This window comes from Amphiura filiformis, chromosome 14 (genome assembly GCF_039555335.1).
Source record: "Amphiura filiformis chromosome 14, Afil_fr2py, whole genome shotgun sequence".
Taxonomy (NCBI): domain Eukaryota; kingdom Metazoa; phylum Echinodermata; class Ophiuroidea; order Amphilepidida; family Amphiuridae; genus Amphiura; species Amphiura filiformis.
The window spans coordinates 28,119,375-28,136,730 of record NC_092641.1 but is presented as its reverse complement, the minus strand read 5'-3'; the positions used below and the strand labels follow the sequence as shown (position 1 = coordinate 28,136,730).

The 17,356-nt window shown below is 35.7% G+C and overlaps 1 protein-coding gene across 1 annotated transcript; it reads left to right on the top strand.

Moving 5' to 3' along the window:
* The first annotated feature begins 8,377 nt into the window (after window positions 1-8,377).
* LOC140170474 (3 beta-hydroxysteroid dehydrogenase/Delta 5-->4-isomerase type 3-like) lies at window positions 8,378-11,963 on the top strand. Its single transcript, XM_072193835.1, has 3 exons — window positions 8,378-8,576; window positions 10,588-10,758; window positions 11,176-11,963. The coding sequence occupies exons 1-3, from the start codon at window positions 8,378-8,380 to the stop codon at window positions 11,961-11,963; spliced, it is 1,158 nt and encodes a 385-aa protein (XP_072049936.1).
* The last annotated feature ends 5,393 nt before the right edge of the window (window positions 11,964-17,356 follow it).

Genomic DNA, 17,356 nt, shown 5'->3' with positions numbered 1-17,356 from the left:
CATTCCAGAAAAATATTCCCGTTGCCATGGTAACAGGCAAATTTCAATTTTAGGCCTATTTTCACAATTCTTGCATTTTTCAGCAGTCAAATTGTCAAGTTTTGAAGCCAGTGTTACTAATATACACAATATAAATATGATTTTTTCTTTATATGGTATGAATAGGTCAAACCTTAGATGCTGCAATGAAAGTATAAAAATAATTACCAGATGTCAGGGTGGGTTATACCATTTATTTGAAATAGGGGTGTTTTTCAATTTTTTCAAAGTATGAAAATATACCAACTTTGTATAGCTCATAAACCATATGGTAGTGTTCCGATTTCAACATCGACCACAGCATGTTGAGATGATACATTGGTCTTATGAAAAAGTTACATTTGAGCTTGGGGAAAACACATCTGTATATACAGTGTTGCCAGACATTTCCTATTTTTCGAAATTCAACACAAATCTCACCTTAAGTTAAATGATGTGAAAATGAAACATCATCCTTTCAAGGAACATTTATTAGAAAGAGAGTTTTATTCATATCAAATTTGATCAGTTATAATGGTCAGTGTTGTTCTAAACCACATGGGTGTTGCCATAATTGGGGTTTAATTGTGATTTGTGGATATTTTCAACTTTTTACAAGTCATAAAAATACCAAAATGCATTTCTATAATAAAGAAAGAAACATCGACCTCGTCATGTTGAGATGATATATTGGCCTTATGAAAAAGTTATTTTGATCTGGGGGGTAAAACATCAGTTTATACAGTGTTGCCAGATAAACCACATGGGTGTTGCCATAATTGGGGTTTAATTGTGAGGTGTGGATATTTTCAACTTTTTACAAGTCATAAAAATACCAAATTGCATTTCTATAATAAAGAAAGAAACATCGACCTCGTCATGTTGAGATGATACATTGGCCTTATGAAAAAGTTATTTTGATCGGGGGGGGAGGTAAAACATCAGTTTATACAGTGATGCCAGATATTTTCCTATTTTTTCAAAATTAAACACAAGTCTCGCCCTAAGTTAAAAGATATGAAAATGAAACTTCACCTACATACGGAACATATCTTTTTAGAAAGAAAGTTAATTCCATATTCAATTTGATCATCTGGGATGGTCAGTGTTATTTCTAAGCCATATGGGTGTTGCCATAGCTGGCGTTTAATATGACAATTTAGATATTTCCAGCTTTTTACAAGTCTTAAAAATAGTACACATCCTTAAAATTATTGTGGAATGAACGCAATATTAAGGTTAAAAATTACCCTAAGAACACTTAGTATGTGAATTTAAATTTTAAATTTGAGTTCGGAAAATATTTCCTTCTATGCAGCATTGCCAGTTATTATCACATATATTCAAAATTCAACGTATGTCTCACTTTAGGATTTATATTGTTTAAATCGCTGCCATGAATAAACCACATGGATGATGCCACTATAAATGGAATTAATAGTGAAATGTGGATACATTTTCAATTTTAAAATGACGCATTTTAAAGTTACAGCTATAGCATTCCAATATTTCACAAAAAACACCCAAAAAGCACACAAATTTGTCCTAATTTAGTGCTTTTATGGGCACTTTTGCCTTAATGCACCCAATTTGATGTATTGTCTCCACTGCAAACCCACCAATCGACATACAGTACCAAAATTGCTAAGGTACCCCCAAAACCGTGGCACATCCCTGTATACCTTTAACCAGGGAGAACCCCCTCCGGGGTCATGTCATAGGTATACTGTGCCCAGTAGTCCTCTTTTTCTACTTGAAACGGATATTTCCTCAGACAACTTTTATCAACATTTGGTGATTTTTTTATTTTGCTTTAATCCTGCAAGTATCTGCAAAAGTGTTCATATAAATCTCCTTCAGTCTTGAAAGCTTAATTTTAGTTGCTTCCTTTTTACAAGCTCATACAAATTCATGTCATCAAAGGTAACTGGACATTAATTTGTCTGGCTGTGAAAAGGTTCTGTGCGTTATTGTCTTTGACTATTCTCATATCTTTCGAGACATTTGCTGGATCTGTATAGTTTTTTGCCCATTTCTTCCCCATATCTTTTTTGCAAGTATAGTTGAGATGTGTGCTTTAATAATATGGGGTAGGCGTAATTTAAACATTATCTTACTCATATATGCATCTTTTTGCAATGTAACAATCTTATGTTATTTTAATTTATTTTAGCCTAGCTAGTATGTGTATATTGGTAAAAACATTATGGCTTTTATGTATATTTTAAAGTATACATGTTTGATGTTTTCTGTGTTGTATTTTAAGGGGTTGGTCACCCACCTTTGCACAGTATTTTTGTCGGACCTGAGAGCACATCAGACATACCAAATTGCATTTTGAATACGAGGAATGTCCTTCTAATATAAAATAATTTTGATTTTTTTAAATTCGCAATACAATAAAAAAATTTAGGTAAATTATGCATATTGAATTTTTAATTTTTGACATATTACAGTTAATTTAATAAATCTAATGATGTGTATTTAAAGTGTATGTAGTTGGGATGAAAAGCCGACCACTAATCAATTAATTATGTTAATTGAAAATTTGACCTTTCATAGTGAAGATATAGATTTTTCCCCAAAAGACCTTAGGTGTTTTGGTGAAAAATCTATATCTTCAATACGAAAGGTCAAATTTTCATATGGACGGCTTTTCATTCCAGCTACATACACTTTAAGTACATATCACTAGATTTATACAATTTACTTTTGAGATCTGTTAAATTTCAAAAATATAAATTTTTAATCATTTGCCATAAAATTTGTATTATATCGCAAATTTCAATATATGTCTGATGTGCTCTCAGGTCCACAAAAAATATGTGAAAACGTCGCTATCTGAACCCTTATGACTTATAAAAATATCGACATCTCACTATTAAACCCTAATTATGGCAACACCCATGTGGTTTGGAACAACACTGACCATTTATACAACTGATCAAATTTAATATGAAAGTAAATTTCATTTTAATAAACTTTCCTTGTGAAGGTGAAGTTTCATTTTCGCATCATTTAACTTAAGGTGAGACTTGTGTTAAATTTCAAAAAATAGGAAAATATCTGGCAACACTGTATAAACATATGTTTTCCCCAAGCTTAAGTGTAAATTTTTCATAAGACCAACTATGTATCATTTCAACATGGTGAAGTTGATGTTTCACTTCCACATATTTTTTAAGGAATGCATACCATGGTATTTTGGTATTTTTAAAACTTGTAAAAATTTCAAAATAACCACATCTCGGTATTTATAACCCCAATTATGGCAACACCCATGTGGTTTGGAACAACACTGACCATTTATACAACTGATCAAATTTAATATGAAAGTAAATTTCTTTCTAATAAACTTTCATTTTCAACCTAAGGTGAAACTAGTGCTGAATTTTGAAAAAAAAAAAAGAGGAAAATATCTGGCAACACTGTATAAACAGATGTTTTTCCCCAAGTTCAAATGTAAATTTTTCATAAGACCGATGTATCATCTCAACATGATGAGGTCGATGTTTCATTTTCACATCTTTATTTTAGGAATGCATGCCATTGTATTTTGGCATTTTTAAGACTGAAAAATAGCTGAAAAAGCTGAAAAAAAAACTGAAAAAAGCTCAACATACGTTGAATTTTGAATTATGTGATAATATCTGGCAATACTGTATAGAAAGAAATATTTTCCGAACTCAAATTTAAAATTTAAATTCACATACTAAGTGTTCTTAGGTTAATTTTTAACCTTAATATTGCGTTCATTCCACAATAATTTTAAAGGTGTGTACTATTTTTAAGACTTGCAAAAAGCTGGAAATATCTAAATATTGTCATATTAAACGCCAGCTATGGCAACACCCATATGGCTTAGAATAACACTGACCATCCCAGATGATCAAATTGAATATGAAATTAACTTTCTTTCTAAAAAGATATGTTCCATATGAAGGTGAAGTTTCATTTTCATATATTTTAACTTACGGCGAGACTTGTGTTGAATTTTGAAAAAATAGGAAAATACCTGGCAACACTGTATAAACTGATGTTTTACCCCCCCCCCCCGATCAAAATAACTTTTTCATAAGGCCAATGTATCATCTCAACATGACGAGGTCGATGTTTCTTTCTTTATTATAGAAATGCATTTTGGTATTTTTATAACTTTTAAAAAGTTGAAAATATCCATAAATCACAATAAATCCCCAATTATGGCAACACCCATGTGGTTTAGAACAACACTGACCATTATAACTGATCAAATTTGATATGAATAAAAACTCTCTTTCTAATAAATGTTCCTTGAAAGGATGATGTTTCATTTTCACATCATTTAACTTAAGGTGAGATTTGTGTTGAATTTCGAAAAATAGGAAAATGTCTGGCAACACTGTATATACAGATGTGTTTTCCCCAAGCTCGAATGTAACTTTTTCAAAAGACCAATGTATCATCTCAACATGCTGTGGTCGATGTTGAAATCGGAGCACTACCATATGGTTTATGGGCTATACAAAGTTGGTATATTTTCATACTTTGAAAAAATTGAAAAACACCCCTATTTCAAATAAATGGTATAACCCACCCTGACATCTGGTGATTATTTTTATACTTTCAATGCGGCATCTAAGGTTTGACCTATTCATACCTTATAAAGAAAACAGTATATATATATTGTGTATATTAGTAACACTGGCTTCAAAACTTGACAAATTGACTGCTGAAAAATGCAAAAATTGTGAAAATAGGCCTAAAATGAACATTTGGCTGTTACCATGGCAACGGGGATATTTTTCCCAAATTTATTTCATGTGTGTTTGTTTCAGGTCAAGGTCCATCAAATATGAAAGTTTAAAGGAAATCCATTTTTTGACCGTGGCAAACATTTTAAAAAAATTCTCCAAAATAACAGATAATGCCTCTTAAGTATCTCTCTCCCTCCCCCTCGCGAAATTTATCAGTATGATCCATGACTAAAAATAAGCTCTGCAAAAATAAACATTTAAAATAAACCCGAGTCTTGCATATAGGCCCAACCAATTATCAGATTAGCTTGCCATGAATAGAATACATTAGCTTTGCTCCAATGCAAATTCTTTTGTATTGCATTTCAATATAAAACATGATTACCAAATCACCACTTGTACGCGCCTCATTGGGAGATTTTAGACGCTCGTTTCATCGCCAATATGAAAGACTTTTGCTTATAACTTGGCAACATGATTAGTATATATTTCAATGCAAGACTTTTTTTAAGAGCCACTTACGTCTAGGCGTAAGTGCATATACACCAAACACAAGTCAATTGAAGCCGTACAATTTACCGCGAATTTAGGACCGTAAAATTTAGACTCTTCTTTTGTCTAGATTGGCACCCAACCGCACATCTCAAGGTTTTATGTAAAAAATCAATATAACTTACCAAAACGAAAACTGAAATTCACGAGCTTCAAATTTTCAGTAACTAACAAAAGGCTAGAATAAAAGATTGGTCATACCTGGGAGACTACCACTTCAGAATAACAATGACTTACAAAAACTATTACGGATACGGAAACAGAAACTGAAAAGATAAAACGACGGTTAGTTACTGAAAATTTGAAGCTCGTGAATTTCAGTTTTCGTTTTGGTAAGTTATATTGATTTTTTACATAAAACCTTGAGATGTGCGGTTGGGTGCCAATTTAGACAAAAGAAGGGTCTAAATTTTACGGTCCTAAATTCGCAGTAAATTGTACGGCTTCAATTGACTTGTGTTTGGTGTATATGCACTTACGCTTAGACGTAAGTAGCTCGTAAAAATAGTCTTGCATTGAAATATATACTAACCATGTTGCCAAGTTATAAGCAAAAGTCTTTCATATTGGCGATGAAACGAGCGTCTAAAATAGTCAAATATCTCCCAATGAGGCGCATACAAGTGGTGATTTGGTAATCATGTTTTATATTGAAATGCAATACAAAAGAATTGCATTGGAGCAAAGATAATGTATTCTATTCATTCGTACCAATAGCAAGCTAATCTGATAATTGGTTGGGCCTATATGCAAGACTCGGGTTTATTTTAAATATTTATTTTTGCAGAGCTTATTTTCAGTCATGGATCATACGGTCTTCTTGCGCTCAGGTCTTCATATAGGTAGGTATATAGCTTATAGGTATAGCGAGGTAACAATGTATATACTTTGATCAGTTCGTAATCGGCGGGACTTATAACATCGCGGATTAATATCTATATATTTTATCTCGAGCATTGTCTTTTTACATCTTGCCAGAAGCATCATATATTATTCATTCAAGTCCGATACGTTGTCTATTTTCTTTAACAAGCACAATCGAGACCAAACAGGTCAACAGTTACTATGACACTTATAATGTGGGTCTACTTTTCGACGTAGTGATAAAATTCCCGTCGATTATGAGCTGATCAAACTGTAGGTTAGGTAGGCCTACACCTAGGTGGCAGTTGAAGCAGGGCCAGTGCTGACTTGGACTGATAGATCATCAGATCCATAGTGCAGTTTTGTCCACGGCAAATTCACCGTGACCTTTTCAGCCATAAACCCGCTTAGTGAAGATTAAACCGAAATATGCAGTACTAAACCATTATAGTAATCGATTGTCCAATGCACATTTCTTACCACGTGATAATATTAATCCAATGAGCGATCGAATTGTCCGCTACGGTCGACTAATCCAATCGATAATGACGCTATTGACATGTACGGGTGGAGCTCCACTGACTGAGTTTTGGGGATTTTTCACTGGTTTGCTATCATTTACTCATCAAGGCGCTCCGCCGTTATTATAAGGACTATGCTAATAATTTAAAGACTGACATGTAGAAAATAAACCATACTTGATTGACAGAAAATACTAAATTTGTACCTATTACGGTTTGGTGGCACTCCTCTTTCAAACGCGACCAAGTCAGGGCGGCCCGGTGATGCAAAATGTGCATTGGATTAACACGGGAGTTTGGAAAAGATGGTAGATTTCCTTTCTCATACAAATGCATGCTCCCCGCTATTAAAGCTTGTACCGGATTCAAAATTCAGATATTTGGAAAAGAATAAGTAATTGAAACGTAGAGCAAGTACTAAAATCAGAGTTTTTATAATGTTTGATATATGACGCTAACTAGTTCATCTCCTATACTCACAGCACAGCGCTACTAGTACGGGTCAATTACCTATATGAGTGCCCCTGTGTTGTGTGCATACATGTAGTTATCAATAACTGCATGATGCGTTTCATATAACCGAGTAGGTCTACTGCAATGTCAGTTCCTGTAGTATAATATGTTCTTTGTATTTCTATATTTTGACATATTTCATAAAGTTTGGGTATTCAAGGACAAGCTTCTCCCTTTTAAAGGGATTTTTATTTAACTATAAGTTCGAATATAAGTTTTACCATGCTTTTACCGTATGCACTTATTTATCGGTCAATGGTCAACGAAAAATCAAAGTCCGAGTTGATACTTCTTTTACGCTTATTGTGCCGCATACGTCCAAAACTTCTTTGTATAAAGTGTAGATTACATGCATGGAATAAAGTTTAGTATGAAGATTTGATCATTCTAAAATCATTTGACATATTATTAAATGTTTCTAGTTTTCACGCGTTGATAACACTACTGAGGGATATAAAGTAAGTACCAAGATGTAGGTATACTAGTAGAGACGGCCACATCGGTCTATCTGCTCTATTTAAGATTTTCGTGCAACATTTTTGGACAAAGCTCGCTATGGTGTTAAATATATCTACACTGATCTTTGCATTTTACCTGGCTGGTAATTCTGAAAAGTGACGTGCGCTGACATGTTTGAATCGAAAATGCAGTTTTTATAATTTTTTCCCTTTATTACCAAAAATGCCAATTATGTGAACAGGTATAACCTTGACAGTAAATCAAGTACGAACATCATATTTGCTGTGTAGAATACATGCATGGTACGTGTCTATTATTCATTAACAAAACAAAATTGCATCTTAAGATTATTTGATGATTTTGTTCAGTTTTGACAAATTTTGGTAAAAAAAATGCACCGGTTATTATTATGTATAAACATGTGACATGTTTTCTCCACAGTCAATATGAAGTTCATCCTTTATTATCAACCAATATTTTAAAGTCATAATGTTCGTAATTTTGTTTTTTTAATGGGGAAAATATGGGTGGGGAAAATTATGTCCGTACACAATGGGTTCAATACTGTCCCCTCTGACACCCCCACCCACCCACTCTATTTGAATGGTGGAAGATAATCCTTGAAATATGGAACTTTCATCATAGGCTAGATTACGGAGCTACGCATTATCTTCTTACTTTTTAAACAGAATAGCAGCAAATCTATATTAATCAATGGCAGAGAGCACGATGAATGTGGATAAGTTTAGGAGCAGACAAGATAAAGCCTCCATGGAGACAATAGTGGTAACAGGTGGATGTGGATTCATCGGGCAACATATCGTCAGACAACTGATGGAACAGCGACTATTTCCGCTGAAAGAAATACGCATCTTTGATATTCAAGAATTCAACTGGTTTCATGGTATGGAACGTAAGTGCTATAGTATACAAGAAGTGACCCAGTTTCGACCTTTAATCAAGATTTGACAACACCCCGAATTAAAAAGTAAATAAAGATAATAAAACTGGAACAAAAGCTATTAGACCATGTTAAAGGGCATATCTATTGCAAAGACAATTTTAACTCCATTCGAAGAGAATAATTATTACATTACAAGTTCACACTCGTTGCAATTTTTTATTCGTATTTCTCCTGAATAAGGAGAAATTGTGTCGGTAAAATGCGGGCTCGTACGGTCCTCCCCCCGGTCGAAGCGAAATTGATTTCAAATGCAGTACAGTAAATAAAGAGTAGTCTCCTCCGTAGCAAGTTTGGTTACACGTAACCAAACTGGCTGTGTATGACACTACTTTGTTTACGAGCAGTTACATAAACATTAGCTCTAGGAGAGCTCTTTTGATATTCAGTGATGCATGATAATGCGCGACCTTGTACCACGATAAATTGGGAAGGGACAACAAAGGTTAGTTCCCGTGCCATAGAAATTGGTTATTTGCATAATAAATTTTCCTGGTCTTTAAAAAAAAAATTAGGCATAGGTGGGAATCGAACCCGGTAACTCTCGGTTCTGAAGCCCGGATAATACCACTAAACCAACATCCTATCTGCACTACAACCTGTGATATTAATCCTTGATAATGCTTAACGGAATGAATCAATACTAATGTATGATGTCATTTCAAATAGAAGTCCCACAACTAAAGTAGCAATCGATCAATCTGCGTTCTCAATCATCACGTCGTTCAAATAATCAATCGAAAAATAAAATAAATAAATAAATAAATATATAACAACATTTTACTCATAGTTATAATATATTAGACTATCTTTTGAATTTTTAAATATAAATAAATAAATAAATAAATAAATCAGTTTTCTCGAGTTCCTTAGGTAAATAAATATGGAAATAAATAAATAAATAAATAAATAAATAAATAAATAAATAAATAAATAAATAAATAAATAAATTAATTAATTAATTAATTAATTAATTAATTAATTAATTAATTAATTGATTAATTAATTAATTAATTAATGCCTTTGCCCGCTCGGCCACAGAACCAACACATCCTACTCCATGTCAAAGTAATATATTCACCTCTATCGTTACGCAATATTGGAACATGCCCCGGACACATGCCTGTAGGTAAAGATCCTACGTAAATAGAAAAGCACGAAAGGTGCATAAAGGGTCTATCCCTTGAAGTCATACTAACCAAATAAATATATAGAGGTCATTGACATGTAACCAATTCTTTGTATACCATGATACAATCAACATATAAGAAGTATATTATTAGGCGTAGACGCAATCATCAATGCGCGAAGTATAAAACCATAGTCGCCACTCGTGCACTTTTTTGAGTCTACGGCTATTCCAAAAGTAGCCTTGAACCCTGAATTCAGAGGTAAATGTTAGGTTGTTACATGGAATTCAAAGTAATTATATTATGAAAAAACCCACCGAGAGGACTACGATACTTATTCAGAGCCAATCTACATACTGTTATTTGCAAAAGCCGACGATCGAAGAAAAAAAAGGAGCAGGACCATATATCACTATACTAAATCACCAAAACGAATTGTAGCGTAGATATACAGAAAAGAGTTGTATTAGCAATAACAAAGTATGTGCAAAAAGATTTGTCTTTGGCATGTTGCTTTCTTGAAATATCACCAAAATATCAAATTTCGGAAAAAAAAGGTCCCAAAACAAACATGAACCTTCTAAAATAAATGCACATTTGCATTTCGTGACCCGGTCATTACCTGGCGCTGTGATTTGAGATTCTTCTCTCTAGTTACCAGTACTTTAAGTTTGCCCTTACCCCAGCCCTTAACTACACCAAATGTATTAGACGAAATGGCAATCATCAGTCAGTGTCCCATAAAATACCATCAAAATATAACCGTCCGGGTTTGACTGTACTACATGATTGTTATACTTTAAATATTGGTGATTCTCATTTCCCAAACACAGCTTATACCAACAACAGCCAGGCCACGATCAAGTATGTTAAAGGTGATATCGGTGATATTGATCAACTCCAAAGTGCGTTTCAGGACGCAACAACCGTCATCCATAGTGCCGGTGACATCTCCGTCACAACATCACCTGATAAGGAGAAGCTTCAACGGGTCAATGTGAAAGGTAACCTGCGCATAATCATGATAATGGACTGATGTTAAATGGTATAGTTTAATGACATTCATTTCACGATTGTAGAGTATGATTTTTGTGGGGCTAATGAACCCTATCCTGACAAATTGTGTCATTTACTTGTATTTATTTTATTTACTGGCTAACTTTCAAGTCGATACAATTCAAGCCACGCCGGTGAATAAACCCATGACGCTGACAATTTTACCGTAATTCTCTGTGGTTAAGCAGTGGTTATTAATCAACACTAGGACTTACTGGACACAATGACTTTGTTGCTGTAGCTTAGCAACCCGAGTTTTTTAATTACATTTAATATTTGACTCTATCGTCATACGCATACGTCATATAGCTTCATATCATATATGATATCATAATCGAAACACATTATTTCATTATTATTCACAGGAACAGAAAATGTAATCCAAGCATGTATCAACAGTAACACCGAACGGCTTGTTTTTACCAGTTCCGTGGATGCATTCCTACCACCTGAACCATTCCCAACTCCAGAAGTCACCGAAGAACAAGTTCCAAAACCGCACAAGTTTCTAATGGGACCGTACGCCGAATCAAAATTCAACGCCGATAAGTTAGTACTGGAGGCCAACAACAAACTCCTGGAGAATGGAAAAAAGCTCAAGACGTGCGCATTACGGATACCATTCTCATACGGCGAGGGCGATGTTCAAGCGAAAAATTACATCGGGGAAGCCGTAAAGCAGAAGAAATTGTATCTAGCTGGCGGAGACGAAAACGTCGTTCAAAAAATGTACGCGGGTAATGCGGCATGGGCGCATGTCTTAGCTGTCAGCAAACTCTTGAATCCAGAACATGAGTCATCTCCAGCTGGAAAGGGCATATTTATTGGCGATCATACACCACTCATGTCGTTTAGTAGCCATTACATAGAGTTCGCAAGACGTGCTGGGGCTTCTATTGGTCCGACAATACCCATTCCTGTTCTCTACGCAATAGGTGCTTTCGTAGAAAGTATAGCTTGGGTGCTATCCCCAGTCTATTCCTTGAGATCGGAAACCATGCGAGCTACAGCGGCATTTTTTACCAGTAATAATTACACAGTTAGTTGGGAATTATCTCGTAGATGCTTAGGCTACTCACCCATATTTTCTTACAAAGATTCGGTAGAAAGGAGCTGGGTCTATTTAAAGAAAACTGTCATTGATAAAGAATAATACAGAAATACTATAATCAATAAGTGGCAAGATTAAATTAAATAATTTCAGAATTGTAAATTTTCATGACCATATTTGGAATCAGCATGAAAAATGCATTAAAATTAGTACAAACAAGTCTACTATGGGTACATAGGTTCTTGAGATAGCTCATGATAACCTAGCTGGGTGTTTACACCCCCAGCTTGGTACTCTAATCCTATCCGTTCTTTCTGCTTTCTTCTTTCTGGCATTTTTTTTTGTCTCAAAATGCTTCTTCTGCCACTGTAAACAACATAGCAGGGTGACGCCATTTGCACACATGCATTGTTATTACCATGTGACTTTTGGGTGTTCACAGAATTGGGTTTAAAGGTCATTAAAGGGGCACTTTCGGTCTGAATCAAAATGCCTTCAAAGTGCTTCTTCTGCCACAAACAGCATAGAAGGGTGATGCCATTTGCACACCGTGATGCATTGTTATTACCATGTCCCTTTAGGGTGTTCACAGATTTGGGATCAAAGGTCATTAAAGGGGCATGCCCGGTCTGAATCGAAATACCTTCAAATTGCTTCTTCTACCACAATAAACACAGCAGGGTGACACTATTTGCACACATGCATTGTTATTACCATGTGCATTTAGGGTGTTGACAGATTTGGGGTCAAAGGTCATTAAGGAGGTAAAATCTTACAATTGCATTATCTGGACATCTGTAATGTGTATGGGTTCAAACTCAGTGACAACAAATCTCATTACCAGGGGAATAATTTGCAGGGGTCGGGTCAAAAGTCATGCAGAGATCAAATCTTAGAAATGCATTTTCTGGACATAATTATGTAAGGGGTACGGGGCTCAAACTCGGTGATAATAAAAACATAAGAAAATGTGCCAAACTGACCATTGTCAGCGCTCATCTTATTGCCTTGAATGAATGAAAGAGTGGTTTAAGGAATGGGATATAAACGTTTAGCGACGTTTTCACGTATTTTTGTGGGAGCTGAGAGTACAACAGACCTATCGAATTGCATTCTGAATACGAGGAATGTCCTTCTGATATCAAATAATTTTGATTTTTTGAAATTCGCGATAATACAAATTTTATGACAAATTGTTAAAATTTGATATTCTTAAAATTTTGGATATTTAGCAATTTTATAAGTAACTTTATTTAGCAATTTTATAAGTACTTTATTTAGCAATTTTATAAGTAAACTTTATAAATCTCATGATATGTATTGAAGAGAGTATGTAGCTGGGATGAAAAGCCGACGATCAATTGAAAATTTTGACCTTTCATAAATTATTATTGATATACATTTTTCCCCAAAAGACCTATTTTTTTGGTGTTTTGGGGAAAATTCCATATCTTCAATACGAGAGATCAAAATTTTCAATTGATCGTCGGCTTTTCTTCCCAGCTACATACACTTAAAAGTACATATAATTAGATTTATAATGTGTACTTCGAGGACTGGTAAATATCAAAAATATCATTTGCCATAAAATATCAGAAGGACATTCTTCGTATTCAGAATGCAATTCGATATGCCTGATGTGCTCTCATGTCCCAAAAAAATCCCTTAATGCATGAATAAAAGAATGAATGGTCATTTGCAAGAAAGTTCTAATCAACCATGGTTGAATTATCAGATCTGGATACGGCTCGTGCTATTGGTCAGCTGGAGGCTGGCATACCTCAGAATCAAGTTTCGGCAACTTTTGGAGTTTCCCGTAGTATGATCTCCAAGATAAAAACCATGTTTTGTCAGACCGGGGATGTCAAATACAAACCCAGAAGTGGCCGCCCAAGAAAAACAACCGCTGCAGAAGACCGGTACATCAGACTGGCAGCACTTTGAAACCGTTTTTAATGAAACAGTGTGATATTCCTTATTCATGTTTACTGATGCAAATGGCGCAGACAATTGCAGATTTGTCACATTTTGTTTGAGACCTCCTTGTCTTTCAAAAACAGTTACTCAACCCTGGAATAAGTTATGGTCACAAATTTGTAGTCATTTTTGACAGGAAAAAAACAATGTTTGTAGTTTCCAAAACTTTTTGAGGAGTTTATATAGACTATGAGAAGGTATTTGACTCAGTTGAACATAAGAACCTATTTATAGCATTATGTAAAGTCGGAGTAAATGAAGAATTATGTTCAAATACTTGAGGATATCTACAAAAACGCCACAGCTTAAAATCCACATTGAAAACTATGTTTCCAAAACAATTCAATTCAGCGCGGAGTGAGACAGGGAGGTACTATATCCCCAAAAATATTCACAACAGCAATGGAAGATATGCTCTAAACAGCTGAACCTACAAGATAGAGGGATCAACATAGATGGCGAGAAGCTAACAGATCTAAGATTTGCATATGACGTAGCTTTTGTGACAACATCAGTAAAGGACATGCAGGTCCAAATGAAATGATTTGAATAAAGGAAATAACACAATTACAAACCACAAGTCAGTGAAATCCATTGTAGTTGAGGGCGATATTATCGAAAAGGTGGATGACTATCTTGGTCAAACAGTGAAGATGGAGGACAATACCAGGGAAGAAGTTTTGATCAGAATAAAGGGGGTTGGAGTTGCTTTGGCAGATTCAAGGATATTATATGTGATGCATCTGAGAAGTAGAATGTGTTTTACCAACAATGACATATGGCGCCGAAACAATCAAGTACCTGGAACAGAAACTACAAACAGCCCGAAGAGCGATGGAAAAGAAGATGCTACGTGTTACTTTAAGAGATAAAATTAAGAACACTGAAATAAGAGGTCAAACTCTAGTCAAAGACATTATGGTGAAACTCAAAGAGGCGAAATGGAAATGGGCAGGTCACTTTGCACGAATAGTGAGGCGGATATGTGAAATAGATGTTCACTTCTGGCAGAAATCATAGAAATTGGTACTTGGGGGTTCTGAAGTATGCTGATTTCAAAAATCTACGGATACAAATGATACGAGTATCCGTTTGCCGGCCATCTTGGATTTCAAAATGGCCGCCCTTGAAATATATAGAATATTTAATATCTCAGCCTGTGAAGGTCACATGATGCTAAAAATGGTGGCAATACCCATATTTGTATTGCCAAGGGACCCATAAAAAGTATTTTTTACTTTGAGAACTGTTACCTTAAGGGACCAGCTTGGATTTCAAAATGGCCGCCATTTCAACACAGTATGTTGAATAGATTGGCCTGTGAAGGTCACAGGATGCTAAAATTGGCGGCAATACCCATATTTGCAATGCCAAGGGTCCCATAATTATATATTATTACAAACATGAGAAATGCTATCTTAAGCAGACATATTTGATTTCAAAATGGCCGCCATTTAAGTACAATAGTCACAGACTACTACAGACCATGTATCAACAGTTAAAGTCCATGTGCATTGTATGCTGTGAATTCTCACATATTCATGAGGGCAGATTGTTCGATCGTGCCGTTATAAACAATCACGCCAGCGTTTTGTGCCTTCGCGCATTGCGTGCCTTAGCGATTACGCGATACCGTAAAAATACGCGATAAGTGCGTAGCCATTTTGCCTGCCGCATTTTATGGAAGAATCAATCCTCATTATCGGGTGATGCTGAGACTTTGAAATATGTGATTGCTTGCACGCGGTCTGTTATCGTTCAAGTTTACGTCCATGACAATAGTATATCCTTTGTAATTTGTGACGTAAGCAACACAAGTAAAACGGTACTAAAGTTCGTTTGGCTCCTTCATATGTATTAATATAGAATGACATGAACACAGTTGGGCGCATTAATGCTTACGCGAGTTGTGCGTTGCGCAATGTGTGACTGGCGCACACTTGCGTGAATTTACGCGAGCCTGAGTTGGGACTTTATTGAGCAGTAACAAAAGCCGAATAATTTTCGCCTTATTTAAGCCGAACAAACTGTGTACATTTCGATTGGCATTATAGTATTTACACCTTCCATGACAGTTCCTCTTGCATTCACATTTGACCATTCCCCTACATGCTTTGGATGCTTCTGGAAGTGTTGTTTAACCAAGAGCCCAGTGTGCTATGTCGTCTTCTTTTACCCATCACCAATTGGAAGGAGAGGGAATCCTTGTATTGCAAGTATTAGTGATTGTCCACAAATGCATGCAGCCTGCCGGGATTACAGCTCGCTTGACATGCTGGACAAGTGTAGACCTAGTTGGAGGAACGTTCTCAAGATGACGGTTCCCATAAGCAAATATATAGGTGTTTCCTTGCTTCGTTCATTTTAACCAGTTATATTGGAGCATACCTCTCTAGCTCATCCATATCATCATATCTGTCAAAGTTTGTGGAGATTGAGATAGGGGTTTGAAGACTAGCTTTAGTTGTGTCAACGAAGTTCAAACTTTCCAGGCAGTCCTCTTACCAATCCCAGTAAACGATGATATGGTATCACATCCACAAACAGCATGCATGAATAGAAGGCTCCATGAACAATCTGTGCGTAGCTTATTGGCAATACCGTGTGCCGATATGTATCTAAATTTGGATCCACGTCTAAATGCCAGCCATAGTTCACACTCGAGCAAACACTTGATTTTGCCATGACTAATACAATCACGTTTGTATCTGTGGCAAGTATCATTGCTTACTCGTAGTCTCCATGAAGGACATGCATAGCACGCAGCAGCATCATGTAGTCGGGCTCTTCGTGATTACAATTAGGTTGTAGTTCAGATACTTCTGATGGTGGGTTTGAAAGAACACGTTCTTTATTGGTTGTCACGAGCAATTTACCTTCTGGTACCGAGACTGTTGCTCATAGCAGAAGCGAGAAACTGGAAAGGCCCTGCTTTATTGGAATCCTCACGGAGAAAAAATTCCAGTTTCTTGATATTCTAGTGTTGTCAGCAACACGAATTGCTTGGCTATCACCACGCATATGACTTGAGACTTTGTCAGGTTTGTATGTATCCCATATCACAGCCAATCTTCTCACTTCGCTAGGTATGGAAGGAACACTTGGTGTGCATAGTCATTAAATGTCATAACTTTATAGTTGGTGATTTCTTGGGGTCAAGCATGTGCACCAGTGCGGCACCATCAATGATTAAGAACGCCATAAGTAGATGTGAAAATGATTTTCACATCTACTTGTGGCGTTCTTTTTGGGCATGGTACCAAATCTTCCAAGTATCCAAGTAAACCAGTCTTGTTACACTAACGCATCATGTTGTTTTCAGCAAATGAAGGTGGCCAGCATGGTTCTCATGTTCAGAGAAAGAATCAGTGTTTCCATCTCTGGCCTGACATGATATATACATTCTTGAAAACAGCTGTACATTACTTTTCATACCTGTGATCTTCATCTTGGACTTTGAGGATTTACTTTTGCCCGACCTGTGTAACACAGTTGCCTTTTAAGAATTGAACAAAAGC